Source organism: Crinia signifera, chromosome 2 (assembly GCF_055691185.1).
Source record: "Crinia signifera chromosome 2, ASM5569118v1, whole genome shotgun sequence".
NCBI lineage: Eukaryota > Metazoa > Chordata > Amphibia > Anura > Myobatrachidae > Crinia > Crinia signifera.
The window spans coordinates 196,477,363-196,505,238 of NC_139218.1; the positions used below are offsets into that span (position 1 = coordinate 196,477,363).

The 27,876-nt window shown below is 45.6% G+C and overlaps 1 protein-coding gene across 2 annotated transcripts in view; it reads left to right on the top strand.

Annotated features, from left to right (window-relative positions):
• The first annotated feature begins 7,795 nt into the window (after positions 1–7,795).
• The window catches only part of MNMIP1 (manchette microtubule inner protein 1), a 107,301-nt gene continuing 87,220 nt past the window's right edge, over positions 7,796–27,876 (top strand). The window contains exons 1-2 of one of the 2 annotated variants that reach the window (XM_083173533.1): positions 7,796–8,069; positions 26,492–26,652. In XM_083173533.1, coding sequence (XP_083029659.1) covers positions 8,054–8,069; positions 26,492–26,652 — 177 coding nt within the window. In that variant the 5' untranslated portion in view covers positions 7,796–8,053. The remainder of the gene's footprint in view (positions 8,070–26,491; positions 26,653–27,876) is intronic. The other variant, XM_083173532.1, reaches the window with a different exon arrangement.

Sequence of the window (27,876 nt, forward strand, 5' to 3'; positions counted from 1 at the left end):
ACAGAGTCATACCAGCATACGCTATTAAAATCCCATCATGCACTGAGAATAACTGAATGACTCAGATCTTCTGTCAGTGAAAAACAAGAACAGGCAGATACTGTTAACAATCTTTGAACACTGCGTCACTTAAAATGGGTTTTGTGGATACTCATTATTGTTGTTACTTGAATAACATAACCATGATAGGTCGAGAGCCATAGACTAAATCGCCTGGGTTTCAATAATGTAGACTGACAATGAAATGGAGCCAGGGACTTTTCATGACACTTATTGAGTATTTTGACATGAGTAATGCAACATGTGAAAACCACCTTACATCTCAACATCACTGCAAATCAGGTGCATTCATGCTAGCACTGTAAGTATCTGCAAATGGTTTATTTTGCTCTATGCCCTGAAGGTTAGTAAAGTCCAGCAACATAACAGTGAATTCAGATGTAATTATTTGCTGTGTAGGATGACTGGATCTCATTTTAAAATATATAATGTGCAATATCTAATAAAAGAGACCACTCTGAGAATATATAAAGAATTTAAGAGATGCAGCTCCAATTGTAATCTGGGAAATTACTGTACCGAAACAGAAATATGAATCTTAGAGAGCGCAATTGATTAGTATATTAGGTTCAATATCAATTATAACAACAATCATTCAAAATTCTACTGCCTAAAGCCGTGTACACACGGCTGCGATAGGGGCTGATATCGCCGGGAATATGGTCGCTGGCGACCATATTGCCAGTGATGGGAGTGTGCCCCGGCGATAAATCACTGGGTGCGCGCTCCCGTTTTCAGCCCCGTTCTAATCGCTGGTCGCAGGAGCTTGTTCCTGTGACCAGCTAATTCCCTCTGCTGCACCGCCGGCAGATGTTCCCTTTCATCAGCGACCATCTCTGGTCGCTGATGAAAAGGAGACACTCAGCAATATATTGCTAGCAATATATCTCCCCGTGTGTACACACCTTAAAATAGAAAACAATAAAAAAAAATACATAATTATATTAATAAATCACAAATAAATGAACATATTTACCATCAATTAAGATTCAATTAAAAGTTCAGAGCTCTGACTGATGTCCGCCACCTAGTGACCAGCAGTCCGCTATGGGCAGGCGGGGAGTGAGCTGTAAGCAACAGAGCAAACCAGAGGGCTTGTGTCCTGGCTGTATGGAGCAGAAACTGAGCAATGCTCCTGGCACCAGGTGAAGGAAGGGAGGGAGGGCGCTTAGTTCACAAGATGACAATCTTTCTTTAATTGTTATTAGTTTGTTATATTAAAGAAAGCCCTTTTAAATACTATATATATAAAATTGTAAAATGTGTTGTTTAATATTGTATCTTTGTGTTTTGTATGCTATATTTATGCTTTTGTGCTTTCGGGTAAATTAACCTTTGAGACTCCCGCAACACTTGTTTAAGTCTATACCACACCTGAGACTACTAATTATTAAGTAACATTGATTGGCTGAGACATCTGATAGAAATGGACACCTTTTGACCCTGAATATCTTCTAAAGAAACCAAAACCACTATATTTGAGCAGAGAAGCGTTAAGAAACTGGGTCCATCGTTATTATTCACCATCTACAATTGTCATCTTGTGTACTGAGCGCCTTCCCTCTCTTCACCTGGAGATGGGAGTATTGCTGAGCTTCTGCTCCATACAGCCAGGACACAAGCCCTCTGGTCGGCTCTGTTGCTTACAGCGCACTCCCCATCTGCCGATAGCGGACTGTCGGAGCTGTATGATCCATCAACTCCTTTGCCCACAAGTGTACTCCCCACCCGTTGTTACTGGGTGGTCCGACATTAGGAGGCAGACATTGGGCCAGATGCACCAAGATTCAAAAGTGATAAAATGGAGAGTGATAAACAACCAACCAATCAGCTCCTGCCTGACATTATTCAAACACAGCCTGTGAAGTGACAAGTACGAGCAGATTGGCTGGCTGTTTATCACTCTTTTTTTTAATCACTTTTGAAGCTTAGTGCATCTGGCCCATTGGCCTGAGCTAGACGGTTCATCAAAGAGAGCGGCTGCAAGATGCTGAATACTGGGCATCATTCATAATTATTGTGTGCTGCTACAAGCCTAATAATTCATCTAATTCTTCAAAGCTCCAGCCCATTTGAAACTTGTAAGTGTACACTAAAGAACTGCATCTTTTAACTGGCTAAAGAATATCATTATAAACTGAGATAGAACATAGCGCTCAGTTCTGAACTTTTAATTAAATCTATGAATGAATATGTACCTTTATTGTGAATATACAGCTGTGACTAGACTGTGGTGGATGAGCCACACTTATCCTCCACAGAGAGGTGCTTCATTCAAATAGAACAAAAAAAATATCTGATCCCTGACACCTGCACAAGCATCACATTAAAATAAATTAAAACAATGTTGGTACGAGAGACTGTCAGGATTCTTGGTTTTAAAGACCTAGTGGTGACCAAGTGACTTGGAGACTTTTTATACAGATCTCAGAGAAGCAGGAATATACTCTGGATGACGTATTTGAACGAGAGCACTAAAGACTGTCTCAAATTTGTAGGTGTAGGTGACAGGTGCTGGTACTATGTACCGGATTTGCAGGTAACCGGTAATGAGTGGTGCACAAGTGCCGGCAGCATGTGAAGCACAAGCGCCGGAAGCAGGTGGTGCACAGGTACTGGTGGTGCTCAAGTGCTGGCAGCAGGTGGAGCACATGTGATGGAAGCTGGCTGTGCACAGGTGCGGGTACGGATGAAGCACAGGTGCGGGTAACTTTGGTTAGTCACTGGATGCAGGTAACTTTGGTTAGTCACTGGATGCAGGTAACTTGGAAGAGTCACAGGTACTGGTAACTGCCACTGGATGCAGGTACAAGATATACCCAGGACAGGTTCTGGAGCTTGGGACACTAAGTACTCCCTGGGGAACAGGTAGCAAACTACTAGCACGGGAACAAACACTGGAGGTCTCAGCAGAGGCACTGGCTGGAGCTGCCCAGGTGAAGCGACTGGAGTCAGGTAATAGTGGAACACCTCACAAGGTGCCTGGAAACTGCACGTAGAAAGAGCAGTTGCTGGAGGCAACTGTTGGTATGAGGGCCGGATATTTATCCCCCTGCCTAGTATTGCTTGATTGACAGGGAGGAAGGTAATCAGCTATTAGAGGCATGGATTCAGGAGCTTCAGTCAGAACTAGACAGTTGAACGAACAGCAAACAGGCCACTGAAGGGTTACAGCTAATCTTAGCTACACACTGACTTCTCCTCAAGTGCGCAATCAGTGAAGGGCTGAGCCCAGCCTCTCACACCATGATTGATGGCATGAGAGCAGACTGCAATGATCCAAGCTGTGTGAAGGCTGCTGATCAGAGCAACAAAACAAGCAGGTTTGTGACTTTAAGTCCCTCTATCATCCACCCCCTGCAACTACAAATATAGGTGCACCCATGGGAGATTCTGCTCTTTTAAATTATGTGGCCCACTAGTAATGACATTATAAGTCTATGCTGCAGAAAATAGATTTGTTCTGTATTTGGGTGGGAAAGCACTATGTGGCTGATTCTAAGGTGGGGGAGTAAAGCATAAAAGAAACAGTAACCACCTGGAGAAACCATGTTAAAATGTATTTATTTACAGTTACTTACATAGCGCAGCAGATTTCGTTGCGCTTTACAACTGATGACAACACTGAAAGAACAAACTGGGTAAAACAGACATACATAAAGGTTGAAGAGCCCTGCTGCAAGCTTACAATCTATAGAATGCAATGGGGCAAATACATTTATTATTTTTTTGCATGATGGGTAAATACTTAGTGCTGTTAAATGTGGCCCACAAATGTCTGGACAGCCTTATTTTTAGCCTGCAATTTAGATTTGGGTTGGGACTTGCCCCTTCCAAATCTAATAGTCTCTGCACGTAACATCTGTTCCACCTGAAGGGCAGCATGGTTTTACGCAGCTGTACAGTTACGTGCTCTTTTACTTTACTCCCGCCTCAGAAAAAGGCCTTGAGTGCTCTACCACACCTATAATTACGCCTGTAAATGTAGGCGTTACTCAGATATAAAAGAGGGAAGTCCCAGCTGTGATCAGCAGACAATATGGGTGTGATTAGCTCACGCACAATATCTAGGTCGACAGTCAATAGGTTGACACCAAAAAAGTCAACACTGACAAAAGAAGGTCAACATGAACTACAACAACAACTGACAAAGCGAAGATGTGGGAAAATGTCGACATATAAAAATGTCAACATGAGCTTTTCAGGGAGGGTTGTGTCAATGTCAACATCTCAGCACCCCCAATTAGTGTAGTGTGTACCCTAACATACTTTCCCGTTGCTAATCGGAATCCTAGTGGATGGTAAAGCATGAGAAAGTTGACCATCGCCATGTTTATCTTTATCAACGATGACCTTTTGGTGATCTATTTATTTTATAATTTTTTTGGGTACTTGTTTCCTAGCACGGCGCCCATCGGGTCCCATCGCATACCTTAAGTTAACATATGCAATGGGACCCGATTTTCGGGCTTTAAACATGTTTTTAACGCACTTTGAAAATCGGTCGCATCGCATGCCATTATAATGGCATGCGATGCGGCCGACCCGATTTTTACATTGGAACCAATGTAAAAAGGGTCCCTGAGACCTGATTTTACATTGGACCCAATGTTAAATGGCCCCCAGACCCGATTTTTTATTGTAAACCCACCCTGATGGTGAATTATGTGAAATGCCCCCCCATTGTTAACGCCACGATCAACATCAACCCGAAGCATGGCGGGCGGCGGCGGTACGTGTCCTCCGACCTTTTCATACCGCCACTATCCATGTTGATGTGGAGTTGATTTTATATACTGTGGCGAGGGGACGCGTAATAAGTGTGAAGTAATGCGCGTCCCCTCATGGGGCTCGCCACGCTTCCGGCTCGGTGGCTCGCTGCGCTCGCCACACTATATAAGAACTAATCCACGCCGACGTGGATAGTGGGGGTATGAATAGGTCGGAAGACGCGTACCGCCGCCCCTCGCGGGCTCGCCACGCTTTGGGTTGATGTTGATCGTGGTGTTAACAATGGGGGGGGGGCATACAATGAAAAATGGGGTCTGGGGGGCCAATGTAGAATCGGGTCTCAGGGACCATTTAACATTGGTTCCAATGTAAAAATCGGGTTGATCGCATCACATGTGATTTTGGTTGCATGCGATGCGATCGACCAGATTTTTGAGACCTGATTTCATACAATTAAAATTGGTGGCGCCGTGCTAGGAAAAAAGTACCTTTTTTTTGTATATCGACATTGTCTGTGAGCCTTCCTGATAACAGACATTCTTACCGTGCACTATGGAAAAAATATTCAAACCAGTACAAATACTTGTTTGATGAATTAGTGAGGCAGCAACCAGCAGCCTTTAAGTAAAGGAATGGAATTATTGTGCTTAATTAATGTGATAGCATCCAGTGTCACATGATACCAAGGCACCCATGGGCTATTTACCTGTTACAACTGGCAGAGAGTAAGTAAAACTGCTGTATCAGTATACATGTACCTGGCTACCCTCAGTCACTTGCCTGGGCATGGGAGCAATTTTTTTCACATACACATACGAAAACACCAACAACTGTAGCATTTTTACACAAAGATTTAGTCCAGGCATGTCCAACGTTGGCCCCCCCAGATGTTGTGAAACTACACCTTCCAGCATGCTTTGCCACAGTTTTGCTATTAGAGAATGCTAAAACTATTGCAAAGCATGCTGGGATGTGTGGGAGGCAATGCAGTCATCTGCCGCCGGGCTCTTGCTCTCAAGGGGGCACCTCTCCTCCCCCTGCAAATATAAATCAGTTACGGTATTTAAAAGCCAACGATATTGCTTCTGTGGCTGAGTTCTGTGTGTTATCTATCAATATTTCTTAACAGAAATATATATTTAAAAAAAAAAGTTTTGGGGGGGGCAACAACATATATCTTGCCTCCGGGCAACTGGAATGAACTTACGCCACTGGTCCATCAAACAATAAAAAAATTTACAGGACCCCAGCAAGTTGCTGCAGAAGGTCACCACATCACTGTACCTCCCAACTATCCCCTTTTTTGGGGACGTTCCTGCGTCCCACCCTGGGTTGGCAGTGTCCCACGGGAGAAGGAAGGGAGACCATCAAATGATTTCTCCGGCAGCATGCAAAAGGAAACAGTGGAGGGCGGAGATTTGTGAAAAGGGCCTGATTCAGACCTGCAATTTCAGGCTGCAAATTTGCATGCCTGATGATTATTGGACAAACATGCATGCGCACAGTACGCTGTGCACATGCACAAGCCATCTGTGCGAAGACAGACAGGCAGTTTGCAGGGTGACTGACACCCCGCGACCATTTGGGGACGGTAACCCAGGAGTGCTGTTAGCAACGGCCTCCTCCCCATGGCCATCGCATCACGAGTAAATCCTGGATTACTTGCCTCTGTGAACACAGGGGGAAATGCCGCTCCTGATTGGCTGGGGGGTGGGACTAAACCCTGGTTCGGGGGAGGAGACGAGAATGTAAACAAAGCATTCTCGGGTAGGCCTGGTCCATTGGTATGCATGTCGGTTTGATGTCCCCATGCAGGTTTTTTTCCAATTATTTCTTTTTTCTTTTTTTTTTTACACTGAAGACTGCATGGATCTGACTGATCAGTGCAGGCTACCGATTGGTATGTGTATATGCCATCGGAAAATACGAATACCGTAAATAAGGCAGATTAGTAAATTTGCCCTATTTACGAGACGTATTTTCCCTGAAATACGGGCGATGCCAGTTGTATCCACTCGTATCCAGCATCGGCCTTATTAGTATTTTCCCCAATATGTCAGAAGACCAGACTCCATATTGATTGACAGGTCTGTTGTAGAAAAGGCCAAACACAGACATCTTTTATAAACTTGTTCTCTTTTTTAGACACGTTGCAGTGGGTATAGGTCATTAGGTTAACCCATATTAAGTTGACCTGCATAGGGTCGACCACTAAAGGTCAACATGGCTTTGGTCGACACAAAATAGGTCGACATGGCTATGATCTACAGGATTGCTAGGTCAACACAAGCATTAGGTTGACAATGACAAGGTCGACATGCGGTTTTCACATTTTTTCCGAATGTCGACATAGTGTACCGATGTGCCACTATTCTGTTCTCCCTCCCTGGTGGATGGTAGGGCCTGAAATACCACATGTCAACATATGTCGGCTAACAAAAACCCTGTGAAAAACTCATTGACCTGTTCCCAGGAGACTGTTGGCCGTATTATTGTCCACCTAATTCCTGTGTCGACTTTCCAACCCTGTCAACCTTAGCCATGTCGACAACTTAAGGTCGACCTAAGGAATGTGGATCTTCAGTTCTCAACTCAAGGCATGTCTACCTAATATGGGTCGATCTTATGACAGTACCACCTTATGCTCTTTCTAATAATAAGCATAAATTAATATTATCCAACGCATTAAATAGTCCCCCAATGAGTTAACTGTTTGTAGTATTTTCAGCAGGAATCACATATTATTATTATTATTATTATTATTATTATTATTATTATTATCTAGGACGTGGATACTTTATCTGAACTGATTGGTTGTTCCGAACTCTGCTCATGCTCACCTTAAGGGCATTCCTGTCCCATTACAAGCACATTCCAGCGTGTACGGTGTAACCTATGCTTTATTCCATACGTTTTAACACTTGTAAAACCTGTTCACTCCCCTCCTACTTTGTGTAAAGTGTATCAGAGTGTGTGTCTATATCCTAACACTCACGTCGTAGCTGCCTTTCCTGTTCCCAGCAGCCAATCCTTAGCTCGTGTGAAGGCAAAGCTCTCTGCTCCTTTCCTCTGCGCCTGAGCCGCTGCTGCGGGATCCTAAGGAACTACTGCTGCTGCTGCTACTGCCGCCGCCAGAGGTGCTTATCATTGTAGCAACTTCAAGCAGGAAGCTGGGGCCACCGCAGGCCCTTATGACATACAGTAACTGGCTATAATTGCTGTATAGCGGGCAGCACCAGCAGCCACAGGAATCGGCCACAGCATGAGCGGCACACAGGGTAAGTGCTGCCAGTGATGCATGTGTGTTATACGTGCACAGGTAAGTGTGCATGGTGATGTAGGAGAGAGCACATGTATAGCATGTACAGAGTTGAATCTACAGTAGCTAGAGTAGGGTTGTTACAGTGATGTCTGTGCTACTGTTCTGTCTATTGGCTCATTAGTGCGCAAGCTATGACCTAAAGAGCACAGAAAGGCGATGAACACATACATGCTTACTCTTTCTTTACATGCAGTCTGATTATTATTCTCAATATGTGCTCTTTGTATTATTGTAATATTCATTTTGTGTACAGTGGGGTAATAAATGCACAACATGTGTTCACTGATTCTAGGCTGCTTAGGGCATGGCCCTATTTATTTGTGGTATCAGTAAGCAAATAAGAGATGGCCTTTATGCCTGTAGTCTGAGGAGCTTCCAGTACATAGTATCATACTGTAGCAGAGTTCATGCCGTTGACTCTCCATGTTGCTGTGGGCAGTCAATTATGCTGGGAGAGGGCTAGAGATGCCCCCGCAGTGTCACCTTTCCTGGTATACAACCTATTGCAGCTCATATGGAGGAAAGGTACTGCACGCCCAGCTCCGCTATTGCAGGATGAACTGTGATTACAAGGAACATAGGGGCAAATGTATTAAGCCTTAACAAGAGATAAATGCAAGGGTGATAAGGAGAGATAAACGTCCAGCCAATCAGCTCCTTACTGACTTTTTTCAAACACAGCCTGTAACATGACAGTTAGCAGGTGATTGGCTGGATGTTTATCTCTCTTTATCATCCTGGCATTTATCTCTTGTTAAGGCTTAATACATCTGCCACATAATAACATGTAATGATTGCCAATAAATTTGAATTTGATATATATAGTCTACGGCTTGTGGACAGACCGTGGCACTCCGCGATTGTTTAAAAAACGAATTTTAGTGCAAGTGAACGCAATGTTTCGGGACTTGAAGGCCCCTTTGTCAAGGTGTGTAAGTAATGTAAGTATGTGTATGCTCACTTCTATCCCTGCTGTGTCACCCCTGTCTGCCCCTTCCCTTTAGAATGTAAGCTCTAACGAGCAGGGCCCTCTCTCCTCATGTGCTTTCTAAGAATATATCTCTGCTCCTGTTATAATTGTGTCAGTGTCTGCTGCTGCAACTGTCTTTTTATTTACCATGTACTTGTCCTAGTTTGCATTTATACTGTAAATCACTATTTTTCTTGTTTTGTTCTTTTACTCATCTATGTATTGTCAGGCGCTGCGGAACCCTTGTGGCGCCATATAAATAAATGTTAATAATAATAATATGGCAACCCCCAATACGAGTGACTATTCTATGAGAGGGTACACATCTTATCATAAAAAGTTTTTCACAATTTTATTACCCAGTAACATCCATTTTTATTAAATAAATACATAGATATCAATTTACTAACACTGTGCCACGTAAATGTTCAAAACATTGCTTCATTTTTCTTTGTCTTATATAATACAAAAATAAAAATACATCACTTATGTCTCATTTGTTGTTTCGTTTGATGCTATCTGCCTAAAAAAAACCTTCCCAAAAAATTGTAGGCCACGGTCAAATCAACACACTGGGGCCCTATTCCACCCACTCATGGGAACAATTTATTATTATTTTTTTATTAAAATAAAGTACTCCTCTTGTGGTCCCGCACATACAATGAATGGCTGTCAGCACTTTGATTGGTGGATAGCTTCAGCCATCCATAAATCAAGGAGGCCTGCAAAATCGTGGGGCCCTTGGCAGCAGCCTAGTGTTCCTACACGTTACGATGGCCCTGCTAAATGGTACTTCTACTGAAAGGCTTCTGGCTTCTGTAGCTAATGAACTGGCCCAAAGTTTGCTCACTGCTAAATATGAACTTATGTTACATTATATATGTATTTCCCTTTGATCAATGCTGCAAGTGGGATTTTACTTTTAAAATGTATTTTACCTTTCATATAAAAGGCCTATGTGGGAGAAGAAGACAGAGAATAGCCATAACCTATGGCAACATTGATATGCAGCAGATTTATTAGTCTCTAGCTAACACCTAGCAAGGCATTATGGGCCAGATGCACTAAGCTTCAAAAGTGAGCAAATGGAGAGTGATAAACAGCCAGCCAATCCATTCCTGCCTGACATGACACAGACTGTGTTTGAAAAATGTCAGGCAGGAGCTGATTGGTTGGTTGTTTATCACTCTCCATTTTATCACTTTTGAAGCTTAGTGCATTTGGCCCTGGGTGATTTGCAGAGCTTAATGAGTTTGAAAAAACTCAGGAGCCCGAGGTGTGCTCCCTACCACCAGTGCTGTACCTAAACACGTGCATAGGGGGTCATGCGATCGAATGGACCCTCTCCCAAAGGAGAAGGGCCCCGTAACTCCCCTAACCCCTCTCAGCCATAAGGCCGAAGAGGGGAAAAAAGGGATCGGTGGGTCCTCTTTGCCGGAGCTCAGAGAGACCCTCTTTCCTCAACCCCCCGGAAGGGTTAGGACGGTGGGTCCTCCACAACCGAAGGTTTGGAGAGTGATTAGGGGATCATCCGTGCATATTCGGCACCCGCGAGTTTGCCCGGGGGCACAGTGCATCCTCTGACTCCAGGCAGCCAGCCAGTCAGCGTCCGAACAAGTGTTTCTCTGCCCCACCAGCAGGCCCTGATTTGCAGAGCTTAATATTTAACTTAAGGATGGGGACATTGCTAAAGGTTAATTTGAAGGATCTGTTCTGTGTGCTCTTTTGTTTAATGCAGAGATTATTAAACTACACTATTGTTAGACAGTCTGACAACAAAAATATACTGCACAACTGCAGCAAGATACAACTTAATGTCCGCCACACATGCTTTGCATGCAAAGATGTGTTAAGGAGGCACAGAGCACTTTAATCACTTAATTCACTGTGCAGGGACATTCTCCTTTGCGGTATGCAAATGTTAAATTAATACCCCCTGTGAAGGTTTTGTGAAAGGCATAGAGAGGGGCATGGGGAAGGCATGTGTTACAGAGAGGTAAAGGGTGACAGGGGGAGGCAGTTAGTGACAATGGAAGGCAGTAAATGATGAAGAGGCAGAGGGTGACAGGAGAAGGCAGTTGGTGATACGAAAGGCAGAGGGTGATTGGAATTGGAGGAGGCAGTTGGTGATAAGGGGAGGAAGTGGGTGATGGAGAAGGTGATAGAAAGAGACATGAGGAGGCAACTGGTGATAGATGGCAGCATAGGGTGACAAGGGCAGGCAATTAGTTTTAATGTGTGTAACCTTTCCTCTTTTTATAGTTAATGTGTTATTTAAATAATGAATGGCACATTCCCATTACATGTTAATAGGGCTGTGAGACCTTTCTTGCCCTTACAACATATTTAATTATGTTGTTCTACTTTTCACCCTTTTATAATATATTTATGTAGGTAGTGTCCCCCCCCTTTTATATATGTAATGTGGGCCCTCTGTGTTCCCTTATAGAATTATTGAAGATCATTTTATTTATCTTACATCTTCATGTTGTTACTGTGGGTCAGTACATGAGACCAGCCTGTCACAATCACAGGAGGCAGCCAGTGGTGTAGAAGGCTGGGTTGGGCAGATTGACACAGCCAACTGGGTGTGCCGCTAACCATCATGGTGGACAGCAATTTTTTTTCATGACAAACCATGGCAGAGCGGGCAGAGGTCAGCCCTGTCTCGCTAAGAAAAGGGGCAGGTCCCTCAAGGCAGTGGGGCTGGCAATACTCCCGGCTAGCTGCCCAGACCAGCTTTCTCCTGACCTGACCATTTTGAGAAATGACAGACTGGCTGAAGAGAAAACTCTGCTGTTTTGGGTTGCCAGCAGCTTTGGGCCTCTTATTCTCCTGAAGAGCAGTGAGGAGCTGGAGGACACTGTCCAGGCATTGTAGTGACTGTGTCTTGATCTGGCATACTTGCTGCATGGTACCCCCATGCTGAGATGAATACGACCCACTTTGCGGTCATGATCTACAGCAGGGGTTCACAAACTCGCTCCTAAGGACCCCACACAGTTGCTCACTGACACATTTTAAAAGATCCACAGGTGGAGCTAATTATTTCACTTGTGATTCTGTGAGGAAACCTGCAAAACATGCACTGTGTGCGGTCCTGAGGACCGAGTTTGAGAACCTGTGATCTACAGTTAGAGGGCGGGATGTGGTGTGCGGGGGGCTCTTCGTCACATCCCCGGCTCAGTGGCTGTCCCCGGCGCATTCTCCTCCCCTCTGCAGCTGGAAGCACATCCAGCTGTGACATGCTGCTGGGGAAGGGGGGGGGGGGGGGAGTTTGATGGAGGACGGGACTAATGGTGATACCCTGCCCGGCGAAGATGGAGTGGCCGGGCAGCCTTCTGCATGCCACCTACTTACCACGTGCAGTAGGCCGTCCCGTGGCTTGCTGACACAATTCATGCTTCCCCTTTACAGTACAGCTTTGATAAAGGGCTCTGCTAAAAGAACATATGTGCTGTCACGCACACTCCCACCTGCCTACTCCCTCTAGTGTTCTGAAAAAGGGATTATTGGATGTGTGCAAGTGTGGGTTAATGTTTACTAATATTAATTGTGTTTTACAAGAAAGGGTGGGATACAAAAAAGCTTTTATGAAGTGCCAAATTGGTATATTGCAGCACAGGTGTTCTTTCATGATGTCAACTATTTACTGTTGTGCAAATCTGCCTAGTTGTGTGTGATAAGTGCATGCATATATGCAGAAAGAAACAACTTAGCACTGCGAACATGGGTCTATGATCTGCACTGTGGAAACTTTGTGAATTTGTGCTAAGGTGGCGAGTTTGATTTGCACAGCTGTTCTAGACACACATTGATCTACAATAAAAATTTCAACCACATAAAAATGACTTGGAACACCTGAAACATGTAGGTTATATTGGAAGATAGGTCAACAGGGTTGACAATGGGAATGTCAACATGAGTTTTTCACCATTTTTTGAGCCGAGTTGTGCTGACAGGCGGGATTTCATACACTACCATCCACTAGGGCATGGAGGAAGAATATAATAGTGTGCCGAGCGCAGCAATCCATGCGAGGGGACTTGGTATGGTGTCCATGTAGACTTAAGTCGAATTTCGGAACAAAGAACACGAAAAACCCATGACAGCCTTTTAAATGTCGACTTTACCATTGTCAACCTAATGCTTGTGTCCACCTTGCTACCCTGTCGGCCTTAGCCATGTCGACCTATTTCAAGTGTGGGTGTAACCCCTGTCGGCCGTTAGTGATCAAGCTAATGTATGTCGACTTTCATACAGTCGACCTTATGACCCCTACCCCTTTCAGCTTACTTTATTACAGTATTTACGTTTTCATACATAACATCCACAGTGTTTGTTTTTTTGCACTGTGCCCGCGCTTATTAAGGTCTTGTTTAGCCACACACAGCAGCTACATTCAACCAAACTAATGGGCACACCACGGAAAGTCCTATTTGAATTCTGAGACAGGTGACTTTTCATGCATTTTAGCATGACACCCCTGGGGGATGGGGGGGATGAGCTGAGATGCCAGTAAACATTTTTTGAATATAGCCCTTTAAGGGGAGCAATGATCTAAAATGTAGTAACAGCAGTGTAATAATGAAAATTAGAGGAGAGGGGGCATGGGGCAATCACTGAAGGGAGGAAGTAATATACTGTACTATAATATTAAAGAAATAATGTAAGGGGCATAAATCAGGACTGGAAATAAAGGGCTATGGATTGTTTGCCCCCCACAAGGTCTAAATCCACCTCTACTCCCACCCCATTAAAAAAGTATAGCTGATGGGAATCGGGACATCTGTCAGAATGAACTTAGGTCTACAGTCATTAGGTCGACCCCACTAGGTCGACTGGCAGGAAGGTCGACCTGACTAAAGGTCGACATTGGCCAAGGTCGACATGACTTAAGGTCGAATTTGCATAAAGGTCGACATGAGGAAGGTCGACTGGTCATTAGGTCGACATGGGTTTTTCACTGTTTTTTTTATCCGCATGTCGACACAGTCGACATGGACACAGTTGGCAATGAGAATCGGACCCTCGCATCGCTCGCTTTGCTCGCAATGCTTCGGGCACGGTGCCTCGCTGCGCTCGGCACACTATTTTATTCTCCCACCACGACCTAGTGGATGGTAGGGCATGAAATACCGCCTGTCGGCACATGTCGGCTCTAAAAACAGTGAAAAACCCATGTCGACCTTATGACCAGTCGACCTTCCTCATGTCGACCTTTATGCAAATTCGACCTTAAGTCATGTCGACATTGGCCCATGTCGACCTTAAGTCAGGTCGACCTTCCTGCCAGTCGACCTAGTGGGGTCGACCTAATGACTGTAGACCTAAGTTCATTCTAATAGATGACCGCTTCCCAGCTGATGATGTGGTGGACCTTAACACAAAATGCCATACACCTACATATTTATTTACAGTTTCTTATATAGCGCATACATATTCCATGGCGCTTTACAGAGAATATTTGAACATTCACATCAGTCCCTGCCTCAGTGGAGCTTACAATCTATATTCCCTACCACATGTACATGTACACACAGACATTCTAGGGTTATTTTTTGTTAGGAGCCAAATAACCTGCCATTATATTTTTAGATTGTGGGAAGAAACTGGAGTACCCGGAGGAAACACACTCAAGCACTGGAAGAATATACAAACTCCGCACAGGTAGATGGTGGGAATCAAACCCATGACCTCAGTGATGTGAGGTAGTAATGCTAACCATTACACCGTCCGTGCTGCCCCAATCATAGCAATATCCTGTCCTAAACAGCAATCAACTGAAATATCTATAGTTTGATCTCAATATATCAGATATCAGAATTGCGTATACTATGAATTAGATTTGGAGTGCTGTGCAGCAGCCAGTTAGGTAACTGTTAAATAGTGACAGTACAGATATACATATCACATACTTGTATAGGTGTACCCTGGGGAGGGTGAGGGACATGTACAGGGGAGACACAGGGAACAAATATTATTTAAATATCAATTTGATGGACAAAAATGTTTGCTAGACAATTTTCAAACTTATTTTGCCAAATTCACTTAGCACTGAAAGGGTTAAAGAAAGTGTTGCAAAGTTAAATGTGTTACTGCAATCAGGACTTCTCTAGTTTATCAGCTCTAAACCACTATTGCATTGCATACAAATGTTTATCATGGCATTTATTTATTAAGTGGGCTGTAAACTGGGCTTTGGCTGCCTGTTACTACCTGGTGCTGTTTTATTGCATTACTTGTTCCCATTTGTAAGGGGCTTTAGAGTATGCTAGTGATAGTAATTAAATATAAGGGGAGTATTTAATGTTGTCCATATTTGTCTGCAATTAAATATGCATCATCAATGACCCTGTAGATGCATGCAGTGCATCTTGGTACTTGTAGTCTCCAGGTGTGACTCACTTCCGGTCAGGCAGCCGGACAGTCAGTCAGTGTTAACCGGAGCTGGAATAAAGACGCACCTGATTCAAGCTGCACAGGTGTCCGTCTAATTCATTGATACACACATCTACATGGTGTCAGAAGCAGGATCAATATGGCACATGGACTAAGGAAGATTGATCCGCTGGTTTTCGACGAACACATCGCTGACAACTGGCTCAGATTCAAGAGAGAATGGCACGTGTACTGCATCACAGGCTTATCAGACAAGTCAAAGAAGGTACAAGCATACACGCTGCTGAACCTCGCAGGCACAGACGCCATGGACAAATAAGAGGCATTCATATACGCAGACGCAGAGAACAGAGAGGATACTGAAGTACTGCTCACCAAGTTTGAAGAGATCTGCATGCCGGTAAAGAACGTCATCATGGACAGGCATATCTTTAACAGCACAAATCAAAAGGGCGACGACACCGTGCAATCATATGCATCCACACTAAAGCTACTGGCAAAGAAGTGCAACTTTGGGACACTCACAGATGAGCTTATCCGTGACAGAATCGTGTGTGGCATAAGAAATGAAAAGGTACGTGCACAGCTGCTAAGGGAGAAACCGCCATAAGCATATGCATGCTCCATGAGCAGGCAGAAAAGGGCACAAGGGAGTTGAAGAGGGACGCTGAAGTATGTGCCATGGCGGCCACCGCACCGCGCTCACCCTCATGTGGGAACTGCGCAGCACAGCACCCCCCAGGCAGGCAGAACTGTCCTGCATATGATAAATGCTGCAATGCATATGGCAAATGGAATCACTTCGCCAGGTGCTGTCGCTCTACAGACCAGACACCCACAAAACAGCAGTCAGAGCCCCGCTACAGCCGCACTCCCAGGCAGGTCAGTCAGGTAGACACAGATCTGGTGCAAGACACAGCCCGCACAACAGTCTGACAGTGTCGACCACACAGATGAGAGGGGTGAGATCTTCATCAAATTCAAGACCAAATACACCAACAGAGTGGCCACAGTCAAGATAGACTCAGGGGCCAAGTGCAACGTCATGTCACGCAGACAACTATGCGAGCTAGACCCTGCTGCACAAATCAACCCACAGGACAAAATAAACTTAATACCATATGGAGGCCAGGTCATCACCACACTTGGCACCACGCGAATACAGTTCACCCGTGCTGAGTTGCTCTTCCACATTGTGGACCAACAGGTCAAATCACTACTTGGCCTCCCGAACAGTATGAGACTAGGCCTGATGTACACGCCATTCAAATGACTGTCCTAGAAGTGAAAGACTTCCAAGATTTGTTTTATTGCAGAACACTTGGGAAAGCTACCAATCACGTACCACATGAGGCTGGATGACTCCATTGCTCCCACTGTTTGTGCTCCCCGCAGGGTCCCTATTGCCATGAAGGACAAAATTATCCAAGAGACACACAGAATGACGCAGCTGGGTGTAATTACACCGATTGAAGAGGCAACGCAATGGGTGTCTGCAATGGTAGCGGCAGCTAAAAAGGATGGGACTGTACGGTTATGCATTGACCCGGTACACTTAAACAAGGCACTTCTACGCCCATACCACCCGCTCCGCACCATCGAGCAGGTGATTGCTGACATGCCAGGTGCAACCGTCTTCAGCACCCTGGATGCCAAGTGCGGGTTCTGGCAGATCCCTCTGGACAGAGCCTCTTCACTACTCACTGCCTTCATGACCCCGATTGGGCGCTATGTCTTCCTCCGCATGCCCTATGGCATTACCACGGGCAGCGAAGTCTTCCAGCGATGCATGGAGCAACTGTTTGCTGGCTACCCCTGTGACATCCTCATCTGGGGCCGCACCATGTAGGAGCATGATCAACGCCTACACCAGGTACTTCAATGGGCTTGTGCCCTCAATCTCAAGCTTAACCCTGACAAGTGCAGATTCAAAGCTACGGAGGTGGCATACGTGGGCCACGTCCTCATCAACAAAGGTGTCATGCCTGACCCAAACAAGGTCTTTGCCGTCTTGTAGATGCCCCTCCCAGCAGATAAACTGGCACTCCAGCGCTTCCTGGGGATGACCAATTACTTGTCCAAGTTCCTCCCGCAGTACAGCGAAACCACTGCACCCCTGCGGTAGTTATTGCACCAGGATTCTGAATGGTGTTGGCTGGACACACACACAGCCGCTGTCAATCAACTGAAGACTATGCTCACAAACCCGCCAGTCTTGCAGTATTTCAATGTGCATGATCCTGTCGTCCTTGCTGCTGATGCTTAACAGAATGGCCTTGGGGCCGTGTGCCTTCAGCACCGCAGACCAGTGGCGTTTGCATCCAGGGCCCTCACTGACACAGAGACCAGGTATGCACAGATTGAAAAGAACTGTTATCAATTGTCTTTGCCTGCAACCGTTTCCATGACTTCATCTATGGCCGTCCTGTCACAATTAAAACAGATCATCAGCCATTAATCACTATTCTGAAGAAACCCATACACTCTGCCTCATCCCGCATACAAAGCATGACGCTTAAGCTCCAAAGGTACAATTTGGACGTTATCTACAAACCTGGCAAGGAAATGTACCGTATATACTCGAGTGTAAGTCGACCCGAATATAAGCCGAGGTACCTCATTTTACCTAAAAAAACCTGGGAAAACGTATTGACCCGAGTATAAGCCGAGGGTGGGAAATGCAGCAGCTACTGGTAAATTCCCCTGTATAATAATACAAGGACACCACAGGCTGCTCCCCCTACATAATAACAGGACACCACAGGCTGCTCCCCCTACATAATAACAGGACACCACAGGCTTATCCCCCTACATAATAACAGGACACCACAGGCTTCTCCCCCTGCATGGGACACCACAGGCTTCTCCCCCTGCATGGGACACCACAGCACAGGCTTCTCCTCCTGCATGGGACACCACAGGCTTCTCCCCCTGCATGGGACACCACAGCACAGGCTTCTCCTCCTGCATGGGACACCACAGGCTTCTCCCCCTGCATGGGACACCACAGGTTTCTCCCCCTGTATGGGACACCACAGGCTGCTTGGCTTTTACGGACCTCCATCCCCTGTACTGGGTGGGTTGCAGCTGCCACGCTGTCTGGCTCCACAGGGAGGTGGGGGAGGAGGGTGCACGGCCGCCACTGTCCTCCTGGTGTGTCCGCCACTGCCCTGCTCGACGGTGGCAAACTGCAGTGCTCAAGGGAGGTAGAGGGTGCCGCTGACCAGGGGGGGGGGGTGCGCGGCGGCAGCCGCTGACTTCCTTCTGCGGCGCCGATGCCTTGCTCCTCTCTGTAATGGGCAGGCCTCCTGCACCATACATGTCCTCAATGCAGGAGGCCGGCGGCCATGTTTCTGTAGCTGCAGCCATCTTCCCTAAGCCGCGACTACAATATTAAAGCCACTGACTCGAGAATAAGCCGAGTGGGGCTTTTTCAGCAAATAAAAAGGGCTGAAAAACTCAGCTTATACTCGAGTATATACGGTATGTTGCTGATGCATTGTCCAGAGCATTTCTGCCCTCCACTGACTCAGGAAGCCCTGAGGACAAGTTTGAGGTTATGGCTGTGGAAGTCCTTCCCACCAAACGGATGGAGGAGCTGCGTACAGCCTCCAGCACAGAAAAGCTCTCCCAACGCCTTGCTGCCGTAATTCTCAATGGCTGGCCACCCTCCTCTAGGGACTTGCCGCACTGCCTACGTCCCTTTTATTGCATGAGGGATGAACTCACCATAGCTGATGGCATCATTATGCGAGGTCACTGCTTTGTGATACCAGCTGCACTGCAGTCATCGTACACACAGCACATGCACCATGGTCATGCAGGCCTAGAGGCCACAAAGCGCAGGGCCCGGGAAACTGCGTTCTGGGCCACTATGTACGGTGACATCGAAAGTGCTGTATCTCTTTGTGCCCCCTGCAACGCCTTAAGGCCACATCAGCCACGGGAGCCCATGCTGCTCCACAACATCACGGACCTACCTTGGTCCATCCTTGTGGCAGATTTGTTTGAATGGAGGGGGGAAGGAGTATATGGTGCTCGTTGACTCCTACTCAGGCTGGTTCGAGATAAACTACCTAACCACCACCACAAGCCTGATGGTGATCTCAAAACTAAAAAGGCACTTTGCAGCACATGGTACTCCACAGCAACCATGCAATTCAAGAGCAGAGAGTTCACAGAGTTTGCGAATACTTGGGACTTTCAGCATATCACTAGCAGCCCTCACTATCCACAGTCCACAGTCCAATGGGTTGGCAGAGCGAGCAGTCCGTTCGGCAAAGCACCTGATGGAAAAATGTGCACGAGATGGCTCAGATATCTATTTAGCTTTATTCAACCTGAGAAATACACCCAGAGATGGACTACCCTCCCCTGCACAGTGTTTATTGGCTAGGCGCACCCGCACAGTTCTTCCAATAGCAAAGCAGCTGCTACAACCCAGAGTGAAACCCCAGGTGCGTGACTGTATCAACAGGCGCAGAGCAGGCTCCAAGGCGTCCTATGACAGAGCGGCACATCGCTTGCCACCACTCTCCCCAGGCCAGCCTGTTCACATACAGACTGAACAGGGCTTTGATAGAATAGCAGTGGTGCAGAGACCTGCAGAGCGTCCAAACAGCTACCGTGTTTCCCCGATAATTAGACCTACCCCGATAATAAGCCCTACCCCAGATTTTGGACGCTGGTCCAAAATAAGCCCTCCCCCGAAATTAAGCCCTATCATTTTCCCCATGTAATTTGATGTACTCCATATGTGTAGCCCCCGCTGACTCCCGCTGACCCCCGCTGCCCTCCGCTGCCCTCCGCTCACCTCCTCTCACTCACACAGTTTTCTTGTGTAGCCACTCCTCATGCAGCAATCCTTCCAGCCTGCACCTCCCCTCCTGGTTCTTGTAGATGAAGTTCAAGGTCCCGTACAGCCGCTCAGCTCCCCTCCCGTAGCGCCTCTCCGGCTTCTCCACTATCTGGACAGCACGTGGCTGCCGCACGTCACTGCTGTGCGCCCCGCGTCCTCACTCCGTCAGCCGGCTTGCACTGCCGCCAGCCAAGCTGCCAGCCACACGATAAAACAGCCCAGCTCAGTCCTGCACTCTCCGAGCATCAAACGGCAAGTATTCTCAGCCTTTGGCTCCCTCCAACACTCTCCGGCTAGGGCATTTGCTTTTTTTTTATCAGGATGTATTGTATGTAACATGGAGCATCTATTAAAATAAGCCCTCCCCCGAAAATAAGACCTATGGTCTTTTTTGAGGAAAAAAAAAAAATAAGACAGTGTCTTATTATCGGGGAAACACGGTATGTGGTGCCAGCTGACAATGCCCTATACAAGCGCAACTGCCGACACCTGCTGAGTGTGGCTGAGGAGAACTCTGCACAGCCGGGTCCATCAGTTCCTACCACTGCTGCAACCAATGTTAGTGATAATTCACATCATGTGGACGATCCCATCCCAGAGACCATACCGGTGGCAGAGCCCTCCCAAATTGCTGAGGACAATTCCATGGGTTCTCAACACACCATCACCAGGTCTGGGCGGGTGTCTAAACTCAATCCCAAATTTCAAGACTTTATTGTTTGGTCTTTCTTGCATCTTTATCTTTGTTTGCATTTTTGTTCCTGTCCATGCATGTTGTGTCCTTCCAGTTAAAAGGGGGGATGTAGATGCATGCGGTGCATCTTGGTACTTGTAGTCTCCAGGTGTGACTCACTTCCGGTCAGCTGGCCGGACAGTCAGTCAGTGTTAGCCGGAGCTGGAATAAAGACGCACCCGATTCAAGCTGCACAGGTGTCCGTGTAATTCATTGATACACACACATCTACAGACCCCACCTGTTGTCTGAACATGCAGGTAAATTTTGGCTATGTAGCAAACAACCTACATGTTCAGCGAGGTCCCGGTGATGTAATTGAACGATATGCGGCAGCACGAATGGTGTTATGATTAGCATTACTGCCTCACAATGCTAAAGTCATGGGTTTAATTGCAGGTCCTAACTGTGCAGAGTTTGTATGTTCTCCCCGTGCTTGCATGGGTTTCCTCTGGGTACTACGGTTCCTCCCAGAATCCAAAAATAAATTGATACTTAGGGAATACAGATTGTAAGCTCCACTGGGCCAGGGACTGATGGGAATATTTGAATATTCTCTGTAAAGCGCTGCCGAAAATGGCCCTTATTCTGGTTCACTTGCAAAGGCAAATTCCTTCTCAAATGGACTAAACCATGTGCACTGCAGGTGGGGCAGATGTAACTTGTGCAAAGAGAATTAGATTTGGGTGGGGTATTACTTCAAAGTGAGATCTATGTTGCAGTGTAAAAATAAAGCAGTCAGTATTTTCCCTGCAGAGAAACAATATAATTTATCGAAATCTTAATCTCTCTGCACATGTTACATCTGCCCCACCTGCAGTGCACATGGTTTTGTCCATTTGAGAAGGAATTTGCCTCTGTGAGTGAACCAGAAAAAGGGCTCATGTGTGTGCTATATAAATAAATATTGAAAAAATCCAAATAATTTTTGAAGGTTTCTCACAGCCCTGGACAAATACAGGCACTTGGATGTGCATGCCCTGCACTTCTGCAGGGTACTTATGTACTAACTGGGCTGCCGATTTTGAAATCGGGTCCATCGCATCGCATCCGACCATATCACATGCGATGCGATGCGATGCAATGCGATGGACCCAATTTTTCCATAGGATTCAATGTTAAAATGGACTGAGTCCATTTTAACATGGAATTCAATGGGAAAAGGGGTCCTTTTCATAACCCTACTATCCAAGTGGGCATGGAGTTGGATATAAACCTGTGGCGAGCGTAGCGAGCCACCGAGCCCGAGTCCATTTTAACATTGAATCTTATGGAAAAATTGGGTCATCGCATCGCATCGCATGCGATATGGTCGTATGCGATGCGATATTGCATCGCATCGCATCTGATTGTATGCCTTAAGTTAAGGCATACAATCAAAAAATCGGCAGCCCAGATACTACATAAGTACCTTCTGCAGTTTTGTAAGTCATATTTTCATATATGTGTTAAATAATCAAATATACTCATCACAAAATCACATGACACAACGAACAATAAGGAGGTATTCATGATTCACTTCCAGGAAAAACATATATGCCCAAAGAATCATCTTATTATCTGTAAGAGATAAAACACAATGCAAAAATAAAAAAAAACAATGAGTGTGTTGAAGTATATGCAAACGTTGCTCACAACATTCCTGTGAGTGTCATAATAACCAGAGCTTTGTGATGCATTGCAGAATATATGCAGGAGTGACAAAAGTAATTGGTGTAATTGCTTTTAGGAGAGAGAGAGAGAGAGAGAGAGAGAGAGAGAGAGAGAGAGAGAGAATGGCAAAGGCGTCACTCGGAGACTTATGCTTGCTTTTCATTGCTTTTATTTCAATACTGGTAACTGCACACACACACACACACATATATATATATATATATATAAATAAAGGTACTGCTTTCCTAGCACGGCGCCCGTCTCATTGATTGTATGCCTTAAGTTTAAGGTACTTAAGGCATACAATCAACGCGATGGACCCGATTTTTTTAATCTCATGGATCTTATGCATACATAAGATGCATGAGATCCATGAGATAAAAAATCGTGAGCCTCCAATAACCATTGTTAACGCCACCAGCACTATCAACGCCAACCCAAAGCGTGGCGAGCGCAGCGAGCCCACGAGGGGCGGCGGTACGCGTCCTCCGACCTTTTTCATACCCCCACTATCCACGTCGGCGTGGAGTTGATTTTATATAGTGTGGCGAGCCCGAAGCGTGGCAAGCGCAGCGGACTACTTTACATGTATTCCGCGTCCCCTCGCGGGGCTCGCTACACTCGCCACGCTTCGGGCTCGGTGGCTCGCTGCGTTTGCCACACTATATAGAATCAACTCCACGCCGACGTGGCGACGCTGCGCTCGCCGCGCTTCGGGTTGGCGTCAATAGTGGGGTGGCATTAACAATAGGGGGGCCATTTCACCCATGAGGGGGGGTTAGCAATTAAAATTGGGGTTTTGGGGCCTTTTAACATTGATTCCAATGTAAAAATCTAGTCGATTGCGTCGATTGCATCATCTCATGCATCTTATGCCGCACAAACACAAAAGATGCATGAGATGCTTGCAATGTAAAAATCTCGTCAATCTCGGCGATCACGTCGATTGCATCATCTCATGCATCTTATGCCGCACAAACACATAAGATGCATGAGATGCTTGAAATATCAGCCCCACACATACAATCTAGATCGTGGGCGCCGTGCTAGGAAAGCAGTACCTAAATAAATATCTATAACTATCTATCTATACATACATATATATATATATATATATATATATATATAAATTTCGGCAAAGTCCGCACTCAAATTCACCATCCTTTTGACGGGGGTTCTCCTACAGATGCCTAAACATCAAAGTATATCGGAGATGAAAAAAGGGCACTCACCATATTAAAAGTAATTTTAGGTTTTATTCCATGAAAGTAGAAAAAGCTGACATACCATTGACGTAACGTGACGTTTCGGTCTTACAAAAGACCATCATCAGGATTCAATACAGCTTGAATTTCAACAACCGTCAGACAAGCAACCTGGCATCCATCCCTGGGGAGGATACTATCCTCCCCAGGGATGGATGCCAGGTTGCTTGTCTGACGGTGTACATATCCACCAACCGCCTCGCTTGAACGACCATACAGTAGTATTACATTTTTATCCAAATCAATCTGTTTTGTCAAATAATTTCAAAGTCGTATGTTAACAACTTTTTATCTGAATTCCAAACCATATCTGCAATATTTATACAAAACTAACCGTGCACCTTCATCTGGCCAAGCCCACTTTGATCTGTTCACACCGAAACCCGCCGCCGCCCCCCACTGTTGATGACCACACTTGAGGTATGCTAATTAGGACTGTCATGTAAAAAAAAACAAAAAAACGGTACTTGTTTCCTAGCACGGCGCCCGTCGGGGTTGATCGCATGCCTTAAGTTAAGGTACTTAAAGCATGCGATGGACGCGATGGACGCGATTTTCTGTCAATTACCAGCTTTAATTGCCGGTAAAGAGAAAATCGCGTTGATCACGGCCCATTATAATGGGCCGCGATGCGACTGACGCGATCAACGCGATTTTCCCATAGAGAACAATGTTAAATGACTTTTAAAGTTAAAATCGCGTTAATCGCGTCGGTCGCATGGCATTATAATGGCATGCGATGCAATCGGCGCGATCAACGCGATTTTACATAGGGAACAATGGGAAAAGGGCCAATATGGCCAATTTCTCATTGTATATGCCTCCTCATGGGTATTAAGTATGGTTAATGCCCCCCCATTGTTAACGCCACCCCACTATTGACGCAAACCCGAAGCGTGGCGAGGCCGCGAGGGGCGGCAGTACGCGTCCTCCAACCTTTTCATACCCCCACTATCCACGTCTGCGTGGAGTTGATATTATATAGTGTGGCGAGCGCAGCGAGCCACCGAGCCCAAAGTGTGGCGAGCGCAGCGAGTTCCTGCAAGGGGACGCGTATACCTGTGAAGTTATGCACGGGGCTCGCTGCGCTCGCCACGCTTCGGGCTCGGTGGCTCGCTGCGCTTGCCACACTATATAAAGTAACAGCATAATAATAGAGCCTGAAATGTGAAAGCACCATACCACCACCCACCCTGGACCTGGTAAGTATATCTAAATTAATTTGAGGCCACTTACCCTCCTATATCAAGGAGGAAAGCATACTATTTAGTTTAAGAAATACATGAGCAGGATTATACACTGGGGATTGCTGCAAAACATAAATGTTGGTTGCACCACCATTTTAATTAGGTTTATCCTGCCTATAACTGTGAGAGGGAGTTTACCCCAGGAATTTATTTTTTTGGGAGCAAATAAGAGAAAGGTGGCATCAAATTCAGCAGGATGTATTCCTCCAACTGAATGGATATCCAAACCCCCAAATATTTAAATTAAGAGACCCAACACAGAGTCTGGAGTAATCGGGGGAGCCCACTACAGAGACAAGCTGGATGATTTACCCCAATTTGTAGTGAGACCAGAGTATCCACTAAACTGTTCTATAACATGTAGGACTGCTGGCATGGCCACCCAGTAGTCCCGGAGAAGCAGTAATAAATCATTGTTGTATAGTGCAACTGCATCAGTGTGATCACTAAGCTGGAGACTGAGAATATTAGGATGAGCCCTAAGAATACAGGCTAGCGGCTTCATTGCCAGAGTTAGGGGGCAGCCCTGTTTAGTACCACAGGACAGGGAGAAAGGGGATGATATCAAGCCAGTAATCCTGGCACTAGGCTTATCATACAAAAGTTGCACCCACTTTAAAAAAACAGGTCCCGCACACATACAGCGCATTACCTCTCATAAGTATGGCCACTTCACTGTGCCACATCGAGGGACATGACCAAAGTGGAATCGTCCTCGTGTGAGGCCTGCACTGTCTTTATTGTTTTTGGATGTCTTAGTTGCTTCAACTAATGTTACCTTTGATTGGCTCTGATAATGTACACTGTAGGAATACTAGCCATTGTTAAGGAATAACCAGTGTTTGCCTTTATGTAACTTTATATTTGCATTTGTCATTGTGGAAGTTTTCATATGCTCACTGTGAAGTGAATTATTACCCATAGGTCCCGATCATTGTAACGTATGGGGGAAAGTCAGTTGTAGATGAAGGGTGTGAAGTTTAAACTCGGCAATAGCATCTTATCTTGTACCCTTCACCCACCCAGCTAAATCCTGAATTCACACAAAAGTGCTCACTAACCTGCGGGGCAGCAAACAGTTTTATGTGAGTTTGGGCTGCGTAAAGTGTGGCTGTTGCACCCACAATTAAAATTACCCACTATGTCCCATTTGTCAAAAATAATTGTATCACAAACCAGTAGTATGTGATATTTAATGATACATGAGAACATGAAGAAACCTGTCTTAGTACTTACTGTTTTTCTTCTAGGAGACATGTTGGTCCTTGTGGATTTCCAAGGAAAGCTTGAAGATGAGTTAACTATCAAAGCTGGTGACCTAATAAAAAATGTGAAGAAAACAGACGAGGAAGGGTGGCTAGAAGGAGAGCTCAGTGGGAAGAGGGGAATCTTCCCTCAAAGTTTTGTCAAGGTACAAAAATCAAAGAGCATAACTACTTATATTTACATTGCTATTAACACTCCCAGGAGGAGCCACCTTCTAATGAGAGGGTAGTGAGATCCCTAGGGTGTGCAATGGGCTTTAAAAATACCTCTGCCCTTTCAGGCAAAAAAAAAGCTATAAAATGTGTATTTCAGACGATCTCTAGCGGTGGTGAAAGATTTTAGATAGAACTCAACTGGCAGCATATCAATATGGAGGAGATGTACTAAGCCATAGAGAGTGAAAACATATAGAGAGAGAGAACGTACCAACCAATCTGCTCCTAACTGTCATTTCTCAAACACAGCTTGTAACATGACAGGTAGGAGCTGATTGGCTGGGTCCTTATCCACGTGAACACTCTCTGAGGCCTAGTACATCTCTCAGTATGACCAATGTAATGTGTGCTGCATTACTAAATACTACATATAAACACTGAAAGGCCAATGTCTTTAATGTTGAGAAGTTGCCACTGGTCCCTAATTTATTACATTTACTATAATTTTGTATGTAGATACTACAAAATTATTGTCTTGATTATTCCATAGAATACTAATGAGATAAATGCAGCTCCAAAATAAATAAATGAAAATGTAGTTCAAAATTATACAAATTTGTTGTATTTTTAAGAATGTAAAAATTCACATTTTAACAAATAAACAGTGAAGGTAAAATGCAGGATTAATAGGTGTGGTTTAAATCTGTGTGTGCCCCTCCTCTCTGGCGCAGGAGATTCTGGCATTGTGCCAGAGTCTACTGTGCATGAGCAGGTCTCCTGAAACATAGCAGCTATCAAATTTTGGCGACTCTTAATGGGTGCCGGGTGGCCTCCCGACAGTCAGGATTGTGACCGTCAGTAGACACCATTAACTATTAAAATCCAGGTCAGTCAGGATCCTGACTTACAGGGGCTTTTTTCCCTCGTGGGAGTCCTCAACCCCCATAATGAGAAAATAGAACTTGTGGCGAGTGCAGCAAGACAAACCCGCAAGGTTTAACCCCTTCCCGACATTTGACGTACATTTACGTCATGGTCGGGAAGTACTTCCCGACACATGGCGTAAATGTACATCATGGCTTTAAACTGTCACCGCGTCTATAGACGCGGTGACAGTTTGGAAATGTCTGCTGTCCCTGACAGCAGACATTCCCCCTCGCTGCCCAGGGGGGGCAGGGATGCCCCCCCCGGTCGGCGATCGCTGTGATTGGCTG